A 16,062-nucleotide genomic window follows, 5' to 3' on the forward strand; every position below is an offset into this window, starting at 1 on the left:
TCCTCACAGTGCTCAGCACAGAGGAGCTGGGGAGTCAATATTTGTTGAATTTGATTGGAAGGAGAAAAATTTTGGTGAGAAAGAATTCTAAATCAGTCATGTCTAAAACGCTAAATCAGACTTCTGCTACCCTCACTGATTTCCAGTGAGTGCATCAAGCTTGTCTTATTTCCACTGTAAACTCTTGAACAAGCTGCCCTGAAGTCAGCATTGCTTCCGATTCTTGGGAGTTGTTTCTCTTCCCTCTTGGATTTCCTGGCTCAGGACAGGAAGGGCTTCTCAGAGCTAATGGCCTGGCTGAGTCTCCAAAAACAAGCCAGTTCAAGTTCCTCTAAAAGCTTCCTGACAAGTCATAGAACAAAGAAAAGCAGTTGACCCTTGAACAATACAGGGGTGAGGGGCACTGACCCCACGAACAGTTAGAAATCCACATATAATCTGTGACTCCCCCAAAACTTAACTATTACTGGCTGATTACTAACCAGAGGCCTTACCCAGAGCAAAAACAGTCCATTAATACATTTTTGTATGTGTTATATATTATATACTCTATTCTTACAATAAAATAAACTAGAGCAAAGAAAATGTGTAAGAAAACTATAAGGAAGAGAAAATACAGAATTTATGAGAAATCACATATAAGTGGACCCACACAGTTCCAATCCATGTTGTCCAAGGATCAGCAGTACAAGCGTCCCGTAAAACACAGGAAACAATGCAAACACGAACAACAATGAGATGCTGTTTTTCACATAGAAATTAGCAAAACATTACGAGGCATTGTAGCCAGCTGGTAAGGACATGGGGGGCGTGGGGAGAGGAAAGAAAGGGAGGGAAATTAACTTGGACAGGTTCGCCTTTTTATCAAGTGACTCCAGGGCTAGAGATTTACCAGCCGATGCCCTCTCCAGCACTCACCAGGATGCATGTCCACGGGAGTTCACTGCGAAATGCAGGAACACACCAACTGTCCATTCACTGATGAGATAATTTATGATGTGTCTGTAGAGGAATTCATACAATACACTCCCCCACTCAGACACACGTGGTCCTCTCCCAAGCCCTTCTCTTCCTCCCACCCAGTTTATAGGACAATGTAGCTTTCAAGGCACTGGATGGAGCTTGCCTTCCCCACTGAGACTGCAAATTTTCGAGAGCAAAAATCCGCCCTTCTAAACCCCGGCACCAAGACGTGTGGCAAATGCAGACTCGGTTTCCAGTTGTTTAAATTCATTGGTGAGAACAGAAAGCCATTAACTTGTTAATGAATGGGCGAGGTTTCATCACGAGCTGTTGGGTGCTGAGGGGGGTGGGGTCAGAGGCCCGCCATCCTACGCTGGAGGGACGCCACAGCCCAGCCTGAATGTTCCGGAACAATGACAGGTAAGACACGATGCGTCCCAGGAGTTCTATGATAACAGTAGCCTTGTACCTGAAAACCTCATCATTGTACTGCAGAAGCGGCTGTCCTTTTGGTTAACTCTTTGGTTGGGGTTTAATTCTGTATGTTCTCGACCAAGCTAACATCTATCGCATCTCCAAATGTGTTTTCTTCCTTGAACCTTAGACACGGGAAGTCCGTCTTTTGACTATGATGTTTTTTGGTTTGACTGTTCTTGGTTGGGTGGGTGGTTTTAAGCCAAATGCTTACTTGTGTGATTTTACATACAGCTCTGTCTCCTGGCCCAGTTCTTAATGCCCCCTCTGAGGGCAGTACGAGAACTCCCAAGGCCAAGAGTATCTGTGGGGAGGAGGCGGGCCGCCCGGGTCTGGAGACCCCCATTCCAGTGTCCCCCAGGCCTGGTGTTCTGTGGTCTCCGACACAGAATCGCTGGCTGGAGGCTGGGCGGGTGGGGGGGGGGGGGGGACGGGACACTGTCATTCCCATAGTGACCGAGCAGAGGTGTCCAGCAGCCATTCTAAAGTCACAGCCACCCCCACTCAGAGGCAGAAGCAAGAGTTTGCAGTTTCCTCAATGACAGTGTCCTTTCTCCCTCACTACACGCGGGTCACCTCCCACAACTGGGTCCCCAGAGCCCAGCCCTTAACAGGGACAAGGTAAACACATTAAATGCCTGTTCAGTGAACGGCCTGTGGGTCCCCAGCCCCATGGCAAACACCTGGCCACTCAACACCAGAGCCCTTCCATCCGGAAACGGCCAGGCTCTGTCTGCCCTGCGACCACTCGACTTCCCCGCCCTCCGCACCGAGGACCGCACCTCCTCAGCGAGTTCCGACCTCAGGTGAGGGGCTTGGTGGGGCAGGAGGCTGCCAGCCTTGGGCTGGGGGCTCAACTCCCCCAGCGCCAGACTCGGGGCCAGTCCCTCCCCCTGAACACGGGAGGCTGTGCCAGGGTCCTAGCTCAAGGTCCAGAAGTCCCATCCCAGCACCTCTGGATAAGGAGGTGCTGCTGCTGCCTCCACAGAGAAGACATGTAAACCCACAGAGGGACTGTGAGCACTTTCTTTGTTTCCTTTACGCCTCCCTGCAGCTCCTGGGGGTGGGGGGAGCCTCCCAGGCACTGTCCTCCCCCACATCCGGCTTCCAGCCTCCGGCCAAGTCCCTGGCCCCCCAGGAAGGTCCGCGGCACCGGGAGCTGGAGGCCCCACGGGGCTTATCATGGCCGGCGGCTACCCAGTGAACATCCTGCTGGCTGTTGGATGGGCTGCATCCGCCCTTGGCTCTCATTCCCCCCCCCCCCCCCCCCCCAATAAAAACAGTTTCCTCCCGAGGGGAGGTGTGGGAGCAGACAGTGGCCCTTCCCCGCTCCGCAGGGAGGTGGTTTCAGCTTGGCCTCTGGTTCCCCCCCGTGACACCAGAATTGACCCCAAGTTCAGGTGTCCTGTGCCACCCTCCTCTCGCAGAGCACAGTGCTCCAGTGTTTAATCTGTTACTGAATGCGCCCAAGTCACAGGTAGTTCCTAAATATAATTTAATCCTAATTTCCAAAGTCACAGCCTGGCGTTTGCCTAACCTCGCCAGCCTCACAGTGGGAAGCTTTTGTGTAAGTTCCTTTCCCCATCTGTCCAGGGCTCCCTCCTTGAGCCCCACTTGAAATTCCGGCCCGGGTGTGGTCAGGACCCCCTCTGGGCCCTTCCTGACTCTGAACTTCTGGCTCCTTTGCAAGCTACCTAGGCTCTCACCCGCCTCCCCGCCCCCCCAACTAACTCCCCACTGCGCCCCTCAGTACCTTTCTTAGGAAAACAAAGATGAAAGCAAATTTCAAGAATTAAAACTTGGCAATAAAATATCAAACGCCTTGAGAGCCCCATACCTGGTGTTTAGAATTTCCTGATTAAAGCAGTTACTTTCCACCACTCTTCCAACCTGAACCGCTGACTGGCTGGTGTAATTGATTTGCCTTTTTCCCCAAAAAAAGGAAACCTGATGTTTTTAACCCGAAACTAATAGGCATTAGGCCTGGTTAACTCCAGTTTTACAAGATCCGCCTTTTCCACTCGCTCTTTGTTTAGGTGGCTTTTCCGCCTCTCATCCCCTCCGTGGGGAGCTTTAGCGCTGTCACCGGTGGGGGTCCCCGCCTCCCGCCCAGCCAAGGGGAGAAAGGAGAATCCCGGGAAGGCTGAGCCCCCACCTCCCACCGGTTTCCCCAGACGTCCTGGCTCCGGCTTCTAAGACCTAGGAAACGTGTATTTCTCACCAGGATATTTTTATGTTTTAAATTCCCATTTCTATGTCCGTAAACCGATGTGTCCTTTGGGCGCTTTGGCAAGGACTGAATTGAAGCTGCACTGACACCCCCCTGAGTTGTCCAGAGCTGTGGCCGTGAAGATGGACAGCTTCCCCTCCAGGTAGGTCCCCCTTTCCTGCGAGCCTGTGGTGATGAGCTGGCAGCGTAGGAAATGGTGCCCGAGACCTCGTCTGATTTCATTTGCTCAAACCTTAAAAGAGCTGCCAACAGTGCGCTGTGCTTCCCGAGAGACTGTGCCTTTAAGACTTTCCATGAGGGTCGGGCGCTGCCTGGGACTCGTATGTGAGAAAAGGTCAAAGTTGCAACCAAATTAAAAATCTGCTCCTGAGAAGATGAAAGACATAGATTCAATATTTGCAAAACCACGGGCAGCAAAAAGAATAGTGGAAAATGTTTTTAACCTGAAAACGTTCCAAATGACTGGTTTAAATGAAATAGCAAAATGTGATTTTGTCAATTACACAGAAAATGTCATATAAAAATTATATGAAGGAGGAAAACACGTGAAATAGATGATCAGAGATTTACACCGACTGAACTAAAGGTGCATGTGAGGGCAGAGCCGAGGAAGTCAGTACATCCTGGACAGAGAGGCTGTCGGGGGGCTTCCGTTCTCTTCAGTTTTCTTTCTGCTGTTGCGTGGCCGGTATTTCAACGGAACGGGGCGATGGGAGGAGATGGAGGCTAGGGGCTCCCCTTAGTGGTCTGTGGTCTGTCCTTGTGGGAAGCCCAGGTGTGAACTCGAAAGCCTTTCTGCGCTTTGTTTTGCTGAGTGTCTGACTCCCCTTCCTAGGCTGCTTCTGATCATGGCCATTTCCAAAGTATTTGAACTGGAATTAGTTGCTGGTAAGAGACTTTCGGTTCTTTTGGTCACTAGCAATTTTACGGGCCTGATGCACAGGCTCCACGAGTTGATTTTGTCACTAAGGGTTGGGCCACCATGAACATCCGTCACAGGGAGACCTGGCCTTCAGAGAGGGCAGCCTTCGGTCCCAGGAGGAGCCTGCGATTCGTCATCGGCCTTTCCAGTTGGTGCCACCCGTGAGAATCCAGGACAGTAAGAGCTGCCTGCCTCCGCTCTCCACTGTGGGGTGTCACAGCCGGGCCCTTCTCCCGGTTCCTGTCGTTTGATCTCTTTCACCCGAGAGCGTGGGAACCTGCTCTGGAGCTGGGCTGGTGCTGGGACAGGTTTTCACCGTGGAGGGAAGACAGGCAGTGTGTGTGCACTTTGCGTCCCTGGAGTTTCCTTCGCTGATTCCACTTCACGCTGGGGCTCCGGACACCACCACTGGCCTTTGCATGAACAAGATTCTCTGCTGCCCATCAGGGAGCTCAGTGGTTGAGCACTGACCTATGAACCTATGACCTATGAGTGTTTGATTCCCGGTCGGGGCACATGCCCAGGTTGTAGGCTCCATCCCCAGTGTGGGGCGTGCAGGAGGCAGCCGATCCATGATTCTCTCTCATTATTGATGTTTCTATCTCTCTCTCCCTCTCCCTTCCTCTCTTAAATCAATAAAAATATATTTTTTAAAAATGATTTATATGCTCAAAGGCAGGGGTAGCAAAGAGAACACTAAAAACCAGTCTTATTCTTGAGGTCTGTGATGTTTAGACATCTGCCCACACTTTCGGGGGCCACGCCCTTGGTGCTGCACTAACCTTTGCTCACAGGAACTCCGCGCTCCCATCCCTCCACCCTCTCAGCCATCTCTCATCTTTCAGGTAAGGAGCTCAACAAAACCTGCTGCCTGAACGGGGGGACCTGCATGCTGGGGTCCTTCTGTGCCTGCCCCCCCTCCTTCTATGGACGGAACTGTGAGCACGATAAGCGCAAAGAGTAAGCCCTGAAGTGGGGGGCGGTCGGGGGAGAAGTGAGGACTTTAAGTACATATGTGTCGCCTTATGCGCTCCTCTCAGGAACTGTGGGTCCGTGCCCCACGACACCTGGCTGCCCCGGAAGTGCTCCATGTGCAAATGCTGGCACGGCCAGCTGCGCTGCTTCCCTCAGACATTCCTGCCCGGCTGTGGTAAGTGGCGTTGCCCTTTCACGTTGTCAGTTGCTTGTGGGCACTTAGCTAGAGGGGTCTCTTGCCTTACCTCGTGGCTTGCTGGGGACTGGCAGCCAGAGTTCTGCCGGTAAAAGGATCGAGGACTGCAGATGGGATGCTGACCTCGGTGTCCTTGGCATTTCGCCCTCAGTGTCGCTGGCTGTGCTGCCTTTCGGATCGAGAGCTATTCCAAGTCTCTGACATTTTCTAGTACGTGACCGTCTATTGAGGAAAATAAACAAGAAGGTTTGACCTCTTAAAACACCAAGAGACTTTCTGGTGTTCCTTGCCTTCAGGCAGAGAGACGCAGACAATCTCCAGGGGGTACAGCTCAGTTAGTAGCCACCCCAGCAGCAGGGCGGGGGCACCCAACTCCAACTAATGCCCTTAAGTTACACCAGGGGCTGGGCCCCACTCTTGTCCCTTAGGAACTATGGGTCCAAAGAGGCCCCTGCACAGACCCCCCGGTGATTGGTCTGAGGACCCTTGCACCTTGTTGATTGGCATTGCCTTGAGGAAAATGATGACAAGAAGGTGGACATGAGGAGCGGGGTCTCCCCACGCCGACCTGACCAGGTTTCTAGATCCACCCAGGTCCAGGGGCCTCTCGTAGTTCCACCCCTGCAGGTGTTAGAAAGTGAAAACATTCAGTCCACAAAGTAGGTAGAAGCGGTTGCTTCATGTGAGGACAAGATGGGACCACCCCCCCCCCCCCCCCCGCCGGCTGGGACGTCTTTCCCTTTTACATCCCTGCATGTCGGGCCCAGGACAGGCATTTGCTAAGTGTGAGTGGAATGGTTGGACGTGGGACCCAAAACAGGCTGTGTCCTTGTCATCAGAGGGAAGGTGTCACCGGCTGGGGTGGGTGAGAGCACAGGTCCAGGGAAGGGCAAGTTCACAGTCGGCCTGTGGCAACTTCTGTGGAAAGATCTGTCAGGAGTCTGACTTGGTGTGGTCAGCACTGTTGATCCCATGAGCACCCTGTACTCAAATGTTGAACCCAACTAGCTTTGGGCTCGTGTCCATCTGCCACGTGTGTGGGCAGCAGGACCTACTGCCGGAGGGATTTCCTTTCATGACCCAATGTCCCTCCTTCCAGATGGCCACGGGACGGACGAGCACCTCTCGGCTTCCAGCGCCCCAGAACTAACGCCACCCGCAGGCGCCGCTCTCATGCTGGCTGGCACGTGCCTTGCTCTACAAAGTTCGTGTTAATCAACCTTTGTGTGCAACATTTGTCTGCAGACGTCATGACCTGTCAGGGCGTCTCTCCCGCGTCCTGGGAGCTGATTACTTGGTAGTTGCCTTGAAGTAGTGACTAGATTTCCATCGTGGTCCCTGACATTCCTTACAGGACAGAAATGCCTCAGATATCGCAGGTGTGGTTCCAGGCCACTGCAGTGAAGCGAATATTGAAATAAAGCGAGTCACACAAATGTTTTGGTTCCCAGTGCACATAAAGTTATGTTTACACTATACCGTAGTCTATTGCATGCGCAATGGCGTTACGTCTAAAACAATGTACATACCTTAATTTAAAATATTTTGTTTCTGAAAATTGTTTACCATCATTTGAACCTTCCGTGAGTTGTAATCTTAGCAGGTGAGGGGTCTTACCTTCAATTTGTAAAAAACAAAAACACAATATCTGTGAAGCACAATAAAAGCAAAGCACAATAAATGAGATTTGCCTGAACCAACTACTTATTAGGTGTACCGGTTAATAATGCGGATTTTTTTCAATAGATGGAGTTACACATGTGTTGATATATATGCGATTCGATATGTATGCTATTTTGGTGTATTGCATTATTACAGTTAATAATGAGGATTAATTATTAACCAGTTAATAATGCAGATTGACCATTTACCGGTTAATAATGCGGACTTTGTAATCAAAGAACACATGATACTTTCAAGAGAAACATCCAAAGTGCTTTATTCAAAGTAATGTCCATCGCTAGCTACACATCCCCCCATCTTTCAGGTAATTTGTGGAGACCTTCCCAATAGAATTTTTCTTGTTTTGAGGCAAACCATTCTGAGACCCGATTTTCCATTTCTTTGTATGTTTTGAAGTGCTGCTCAGAACGTGCGTGTGCCATCGATCGGAACAAGTAGTCATCTGAAGGAGCAAGGTCTGGCGAATACGGCGGGTGGGTTCATACTTCCCAGGCAAGATCTTTTAATGTGTCTTTAACTGGTTTTGAAGTGTGTGATGGTGTGTCATCATGAAGCAAAATTACTTTGCCGTGTCTTCTGGCACATTCTGGTCGCTTTACGATCAAAGCGTGGTTCAAATTGATTATTTGTTGTCGGTAGCGATCAGTATTACCAGTTTCACTTGGTTTTAGCAGCTCATAATACACCACACCTTCCTGATCCCACCAAATGCAGAGCATTGTCTTTTTTCCGAAGCGATTTGGCCTTATAGTCGATGTTGATGGTTGACCTGGATCAATCCATGATTTTGTGCGTTTGGGATTCTCAAAATAAATCCACTTTTCATCGCCAGTCACAATTCAATGCAAAAAAGACTTTCTTTCGTGCCATTAATGCAACATTTCACTGATGACTTTTCAGTTTTCCATTTGTCTTTCATTCAGTTGATGTGGCACCCATTTTCCTTCCTTTAAAATCTTTCCCATTGCTTGTAAACGATCGGAAATTGTTTGCTGAGCAACGTTTCATCTTTCTGCAGGTTGTTTTTGAGTTGGATACGCATCTTCATCCAATAATGCTTGTAATTGTTGGTCTTCAAACTTTTTCAGTTGAACTGGACGTTCTCTGTCTTTCACATCGAATTCATCATTTTTAAAGCGTTTAAACCAGCGTTCACAAGCATCTTGAGATGGAGCATGTTCACCATAAGCTTCCCAAAGTATATGATCACTTTCAGCAGCACTTCTCTTCAAAATACTAGTACTTCTCCCTCTTCAGATTATTAAAAGCTAATCTAGCCCTAGCCGGCTTGGCTCAGTGGAGCGTCGGCCTGTGGACTGAGGGGTCCCAGATTTGATTCCGGCCAAGGGCACATGCCTGGGTTGTGGGCTCGATCCCCAGTGGGGGGTGTGCAGGAGGCGGCCGATCAATGATTCGCTCTCATCATTGGTGTTTCTATCTCTCTCTCCCTCTCCCTTCCTCTCTGAAATCAATAAAGAAATATATCTGGGGGGGGGGGGGAAGCTAATCTAACATGAAACTGAAGATAAAGCTTTGAGTAGGTACAGTTGGTCACAATCCGTTTCTAGACACTGTAATGGAAGCTTCTGTAAGGGGAGCAAATGAGAGGGGATAGGCAGATGCTGGAGGAATGAAGGGTCCGTGTGGCCAGGGAAACCAGTTAGAGAGGAAGCAAATGGGAGAGGACAGAAACAATACAATGATTACTTGATTGATGATTTATTCAATGGACACAGAGAAGCAAGTTAAAAAGCTAAATCAAAGGGCAAGTTTCTATAGAAAGCTGTAAAAGACAAGGACACCCCTTTTTTCTCAAGGCATTGTAAAGGGAATAAAGTCTCCTTGGAAAATAATTATATCTAAATTTTCCTAACAAGAGTGCTTAATCGGTTATGCTTGTGAGAAAATGTTCCCAATATATTGAGCTGCAAATCAGGTGATAAAACTACCGTAAAATGGGTGTGTACGTACCTATGCCCGGGGAAGACGGGAAGGATACTGGCCCGAATGAGCGCTGCGGTTACTTCCGGGGGTGCCGTGACCCGTGCTTTGTGACGGCGTGTTTTCTTTCCTCTGCACATTGGTGTTTTCTGTGGTGAGAGTGGGTGCGGTACATCTGTTTTCACGTGAAACAGGAACCGGAAGAGCCGGGAGTACGAGGCGGTGCTCGGTGTTGCTCCTGGCTCTTGTGTTCTGCTTTGGGTACTGATTGATCTACGACCCATAGTTTCCCAAATGAATGCCCTGCAGATGCAAAATTCCCAATATGTGGGATTTTTTGCCCAATGAACAGAGGTGAAGCAGTGAGGGACACCCACAGAGCTCAGAGCGGGGAGGGAGAGGCCCGGTATGGAGGCTGGGCTGGCCACTCACTGGCATGGGGCCAGTTTCCCAGTTTGTGAACCTGGGTTCACCCTCCACTGCAGTGTTATTAGAATTAAGAGAAAGGAAATAGAACACACGCACAGAGAAGGTTTTTAACAAATCACATTTCTTCCCTTTCTACCTGCCTATTGACCACAGAGGTTTTAAAACATCATTTTTCCCAGAAATGGAAAATTTAAAATAAACTTTGGATTTTTGAGAGAAGGCGTCTCATCTGCATGCAAAGACCCCGTCGCCACTGGGTGAGGCAGGGACAGTGTTCCCAGCCTTGGCATTCACATACCATCTTGTTGGGCTATATCATCTGTATTTAATTTTCTCTTGACATCAACTCTGTTTTTATTGTAAAATACACATAATGTAAAACTCACCATTTCAACCATTTCTAAAAATATATATATATTTTTTATTGATGTCAGAGAGGAAGGGAGAGGAAGAAAGAGATAGAAACATCAATGATGAGAGAGAATCACCGATCGGCTGCCTCTTGCGTGCCTTCTACTGGGGATTGAGCTCGCAACCCAGGCATGTGCGCTTGGCTGGAATCAAACTGGGGACCCTTCAGTCCGCAGGCCGATGCTCTATCCACTGAGCCAAACCAACTAGGGTTCAACTATTTTCTAAGTATAAATTTCAATGGCACGCTAGCTGGTTTGGCTCAACGGATAGAGCGTCAGCCTGCAGACTGAAGGGTACCGGGTTCAATTCCAGTCAAGGGCACATACCCAGGTTGCAGGAGGCCGCCAATCAATGATTCTCTCTCATCATTGATGTTTCTATCTCTCTCTCCCTCTTCCCCTCTGAAATCAATAAAAATATGTTTTAAAAAATAAAATCATACAGCTCATTGGCATTAGGTGCACTGACATTATTGGGTAACCACCCCCTCCCCACCACCACCATCTCTAGAACTTTTTCATCTTCCCAAACTGAAACTACCCATTAAACAGTCTCTCCCTGCCTCCCCGTCTCCAGCCCCTGGCAACCCCACTCTATTTCCTGTGTCCATGAACCTGACTATCCAGGTACCTCATGTAGGTGGAGTCACAGAGTACATGTCCTTTGTGACTGGCAGTCTCCCTCCCACTGTCCCCCACCCTCACCCTATCAGCATCGGGGGGAGGGCTGAACCCCCTCCATGAGCTGAACCCCCCCCACAGGTCTCAGATCCTGTAACACTTCATCACTGATCTGTTTCCATATCTGTCTCCCCCACTGGAATGTGAGGACCCTCAGCACCCGAGTGCTAATCACTGGGGACCCTAGAGCTGCTCTCTGGGTGTGGGAATGTGGGGGGGTGAATGCAGGGAGGGAGAGTGGCGGGGAGGAAAAGGGGTGAGGACTGCAGGCTGGGAGGTTCCTCATCTTCCTCATTAGCAGCTCTGTGTTATAAGACTATTAGCACTTGAGGCCATGCCCACATCCCCACCAGGGAAGATGATGAAAGGAAGAACAGTGCCATTTACCAAGGGGCCCCAGCAGAGTCTGGCACCTCCAGGAGTCCCGCCTCCCTGCAGACCTGGCCACCCCATCTGCTGATGTAAATAGAATGGGACGTGAAAGCAGAAGATGCCTCTGCTTTCTTCTCCCAGCAATACAGCCCTTCTAAGCTACACACTTACTCCTTACAGGAAGGTCGGATGTACATTAACCTTCCCGATGAGCCCAGGTCCACAGGGCACCCTCAACAGGTCCATCTCCCCTGGCGGCTGTCATCACGTCTGTTCAGCACAGACTGAGAGGCCTGGGCCAGGCCCAGGTGAGCACTGATGAGGCCCCCACAACCCTGAGCTGGGCCTGGGGAGCGGAGCCTCTGCTGCGTCTGAGCAGAGTGACCAGGTGGTGCCCGAGTGGCTGCTTTTGCCCACAGGAGCCCTCAGGAGCCTGGCCCGCGGGACCTGGACCTGCGAGAGGAGAAAGGGTGGGAGTGCCTGCGTTGCAGCAGATCCTTGGTAAATTACCTGTCACACCTTAGCTTCCCTGCACGGAAAAGTGGTCTTTACGAGGCAAGTGCCATGAATAACATTTGTGCCGTCACAAGTACAGAGCCAGGCGTGCTGCCAAGGAGACATTCGGTCCCCAGGGCCAGGCGGTGGAGACCGGACTAGAACTTACAGTCTGCACTGCCTTGTATGGAAACCTTCCTTTAAAAAAATTTATTTTTAAATTGATTTCAGAGAGGAAGGAAGAGGGAGGGAGAAATAGAAACATCAATGAAAGAGAATCACTGATTGGCTGCCTCCTGCACACCCCACACTGGGGGATTGAGCCTAAAACCCAGGCAAGTGCCCTGACCAGGAATCAAACCGTGACCTCCAGGTTCATAGGTTGACACTCAACCACTGAGCCACGCTGGCCGGACTGTATGGAAATCTTAACAAGACAAACCACTGAGTAATTGTGGGGCTCAGTGGGAGAAAACCCAGGGGCTCTCTAGACCTCACTGTCCCTGTCCCTGCGTGGGGGGGGTGATATCAACACCCATGTCTGAAGGATCCTTGTGAGGATGGCATGAGAGTGTGCGGGGTCCTGCTGGGCCGAGTTGGCACATGGTCCCAGCCACATCAGACCTGCCCAATGCAGTTGGCCAGGTTTCCCTGGGCCGGGCTGGGCGTGTGGATGTGAGTTTCAGCAGTTATTCTGGCTCCTGGCCACCTGGGGGTCACACGAGGAACATGTGCCCCACCTGTACACGTGTTCTCGCTCACGGGTTCCGGTGGAGAGTAGAGGAGGAGCCCCAGCACGAGGTCATTCAGCCTGACCTCTGCTCCATGAAGCCAGCTCAGGCCTGGCCAGAGCGCTGCCCTTGAAACGTAAGACCGTGCTTGGCCAGGCGTCACTGGACTCAACAGCCTCAATCTCAGTGTCTGGAAAGACCCCAAAAGAGTGTGGCCCCAAATACTCTTCTCCGAGGCTCTGCCGGCGACTCTGCCCCGTCCTCATTTTTCTTTAGAGATGACAGGGCAGACTCCGGTGCAAACGCCGGTGTGATCCAGGGCGGCCCACCAAGCAGGAACGGCTTACAGACGGTCAGGAGGGACACACAAGCCCAGGCCCCAATTTCGCAATCTTATCTGTTACCAAGCGTGATTTTAAACAAGGTCCTTGAAGATAAATCGCCAGATAATTCCCTACAGATTAGTGCACCACACAGGGGTCCAGGCTCCTGCCACATGAAGGCACCAGAAGCCTCGGGAGGCCTCTGGCCGAGTTTGCAGAGGATGGCTTTTCGGGAAGGCCCCGCTCCCAGCTCTGAGTTGGGGTCTGCAGTGGACAGAGATCTGAGCTGCTAGGGAAGCAGGCCTGTGGGTCAGCCATTCTGTCTGTCAAGTCCTATCCTGCCTCTGCCCGAGCTGCCGGGCACTCAGGGTCCTGAATGCTACAGACCTTCACGGGTCACTCCTCAACAGCAGCAGCCTGTCGACAGGCACTTCCCACACTGTCTTCTGTCTTCTGTCCTGTTTGTCGCACTTCTTATCCCTTTTCCTTATCCTCCTAGATAACTCATTAGATAATTTAATTGAAAGCATTCTGCAAACTAAAATGTGTCCAACAGGCAGTGCCCTCGGCAGTCCCGGATCTGTCTCTTGCTTCAACAGTGTTTGGACGGAACAGATCCAGGGGCGCCCTTCTTCCAGCCTCCGGTCACTTCCGCCATCTTATGCAGCCACCACCTTCAGAATCACCTCCGAGACCATCCAACACACGCGGATGTTTTCTACATTAACTCCTTATTGCTGAACAACCACGAGCTCCCAAATTCATCAGAATTATTCCACCACCTGGCCAACCTGCATCTGGGGGCCTCCCACACCTACCTCTCTCTGGGCTTCTATTTCGACCGTGATGATGTGGCTCTCAAGAGCGAGGGCACTTCTCCGGCGAGTTGGCAGAGAGGAAGCACTAGCGTGCTGAGCGTCTCTTAAAGTTGCAAAACGAGTGCAGTGGCCGCATTCTCTTCCAGGACGTGCTGAAGCCTCCCAAGATGAGTGGGCAAAACTCAGGATGCAACGGGAGCCCCCCTGGCCTTGGAGAGGAACTCGAATCAGGCCCTTTTGGAGCTGCAGGCCCTGGTCCTACCTGTGCAGATCCTCAGCTCTGTGACTTCCTGGAGAGCCACTTCCTGGATGAGCAGGTGGAACTCATCAAGAATATGGGCCATCACCTGACTCACATCCACAGGCCCCGGCCTCCAGGCTGAGCTGGGCGAGTATCTCTTCGAAAGGCTCACCCTCAAGCACGACTAGGAGCCTTGGGAGCCCAGAGGCCTTTGCGGGGCCCCTCTGCATGCCCCTGGTGTCTGGCTTTTGCCTGAGTCTCTCCCCGAAACTACTAACCATTCTTTTAACCACCCTGAAGCCCTCTCCCATGCATTGGACCAAATGAAACAATAAAGCTCTTTGAAGCAAAAACCTATATAATAAAAGCCTAATATGCTAAGTGTCTGACTGTTCGTTAGACCATACGACCAGTCGCTATGATGTGCACTGACCACCAGGGGGCAGACGCTCCCAGTGGTAGGTTAGCTTGCTGCTGGGGTCCAGCCGATTGGGACTGGGCAAGATGGGCCTGACACACCCTGGAGCCCTCCTGCAGTCCCTCCCGCCCCTATTGTGCACCGGTGGGGTTCCTCGGCCTGGCCTGTGCCCTCTCGCGCTCCGCAGGCCAGGCAGAGGGACCCCACCGGTGCACGAATCCATGTACCGGGCCTCTAGTAAGTAAGTAAATAAATTAAATAAAATGTGTCCACAAAACCTTTTAATGCTTTAGATTTGTGGGGTCACAATCATGACTCAAGACCTGACCTTTCCATGAGGTCAGGAGGCGTCTGGAAATCAGGAGCCAGGTGTGGAGGGGACTCCCTGGGAGAAGACAGGGGAGAAGCAAGATGCTCGCCTGCTTCCTATTTGACACTCATGGGTCCTGTGGAGGAGCACAGGGTTGTCCAAAGTTAAAGCCACACCCAGCCTGCCCTGGGTGACTTGGTGGGCATCATCTTGAGCACCGAACGGTTGCTGGTTTGATTCCCGGTCAGGGCACAGCCCCAGGGTTATGGGCTCAATCCCAGGTAGGAGGCCTGCAGGAGGTGAGGCAGCTGATTGAGGTCTAGCTCACATGGCTGTTTCTCTCTCTCTTTCTCTCTCTCTCTCTCTCTCTCTCTCTCTCGAGGGGTGGCCCCAAATCTACCCCTCTTCTCCCCTATGAAAAAGCCCTCAGGCCCTGGCTGAGTACTTCGTTAGAGCATCGTTCCAATATGCCAAGGTTGCAGGGGTTTTTTTTGTTTTTTTTAAAATATATTTTATTGGTTTTTTACAGAGAGGAAGGGAGAGGGATAGAGAGTGAGAAACATGGATGAGAGAGAAACATCGATCAGCTGCCTCCTGCACATGTCCCACCGGGGATGTGCCCGCAACCAAGGTACATGCCCCCGACCGGAATCGAACCTGGGACCCCTCAGTCCACAGGCCGACGCTCCATCCACTGAGCCAAACCGGTGCTGGCAAGGTTGCAGGTTCGATCCCCAGTCAGGGCACATACAAGAAATAACCAATGAACTAATAAATAAGTGGAACAACAAATCAATCCCTCTCTCTCCCCCCGCTCCTTCCTCTCTCTCTAAGATCAATCAATAAATAAAATTAATGGTATTTAAAAAACCCTCAACTGCACGGTCTGGCTCTGCTGCTGCATTAGACATTCACATTAGGAGGGGAAAGGCTTATTAAATACCCCATAGGTTCAAAAGCAGCTATTCCACCTGCTTCCTGCCCCAGGTGTCCGTGGTGGAGGTCTGAGCATCCACACTTCGGAGCCGGCCCAGCAGGGAGGACAGTCTGGCTGTCTCAGACAAGGGGCCATTCCAGATGTTACCCAAGAACAGAGAATGAGCGTCGCTTTCAGCTGAGAAGTCCTTGGTTTGGTGACTGTTCCCTGGGAGACGTCCCCATGGCCAGATCCTGCTGGGGGGCGGGGGGGGGGGGAGCCGAGCAGACTGTGAAGTGCCTTCACCACCCTCCATGCGGGATTAGCGGCTCCAAAGGACAGCAGGCCTCTGAGTCATCCTATAAAATGACTCCAAAGTGTGACTTGTCACACCATCTGAGGCTCCTTTACCCCGGGTGGAGGGCGGCTTTGCCTGGGGCCCAGCGGGTTCGTGCTCACAGATAATCCCGAGCATGTTCTGAACAATAGCTGGTTCCAGCCAAGTCATGGTCCCTGCAGGTCCTGCCAGAG

The 16,062-nt window shown here is 51.2% G+C and overlaps 1 protein-coding gene across 3 annotated transcripts; it reads left to right on the forward strand.

Annotated features, from left to right (window-relative positions):
- Positions 1-2,749: 2,749 nt before the first annotated feature.
- On the forward strand, positions 2,750-7,441 carry CRIPTO (cripto, EGF-CFC family member). 3 transcript variants are annotated; one of them, XM_070391111.1, is made up of 7 exons: positions 2,750-3,809; positions 4,175-4,253; positions 4,503-4,555; positions 4,638-4,766; positions 5,435-5,549; positions 5,630-5,739; positions 6,860-7,441. In XM_070391111.1, exons 3-7 carry the CDS (start codon positions 4,516-4,518, stop codon positions 6,973-6,975), a joined length of 510 nt encoding a protein of 169 aa, XP_070247212.1. In that variant the 5' UTR covers positions 2,750-3,809; positions 4,175-4,253; positions 4,503-4,515; the 3' UTR covers positions 6,976-7,441. The 3 variants fall into 3 exon arrangements, with proteins under 3 accessions (XP_070247212.1, XP_070247211.1, XP_070247213.1); XM_070391110.1 differs by lacking the exon at positions 4,175-4,253 and having other exon boundaries at positions 2,751-3,809; XM_070391112.1 differs by lacking the exon at positions 2,750-3,809 and having other exon boundaries at positions 3,918-4,253.
- Positions 7,442-16,062: the final 8,621 nt, after the last annotated feature.

This window comes from Myotis yumanensis, unplaced genomic scaffold (assembly GCF_028538775.1).
Source record: "Myotis yumanensis isolate MYYU_CA2020_CCGP unplaced genomic scaffold, mMyoYum1.0.hap1 SCAF_14, whole genome shotgun sequence".
NCBI classification, from domain to species: Eukaryota; Metazoa; Chordata; class Mammalia; order Chiroptera; family Vespertilionidae; genus Myotis; species Myotis yumanensis.

Excerpts from the sequence above, each read along its gene's own strand:
- CRIPTO (XM_070391110.1), top strand. The coding sequence starts at position 3,790 with ATGGACAGCTTCCCCTCCAG. Across the intron at positions 3,810-4,502 it reads ATGGACAGCTTCCCCTCCAG|GCTGCTTCTGATCATGGCCA; the intron begins GTAGGTCCCCCT and ends TCCCCTTCCTAG. Across the intron at positions 5,740-6,859 it reads GACATTCCTGCCCGGCTGTG|ATGGCCACGGGACGGACGAG; the intron begins GTAAGTGGCGTT and ends CCCTCCTTCCAG.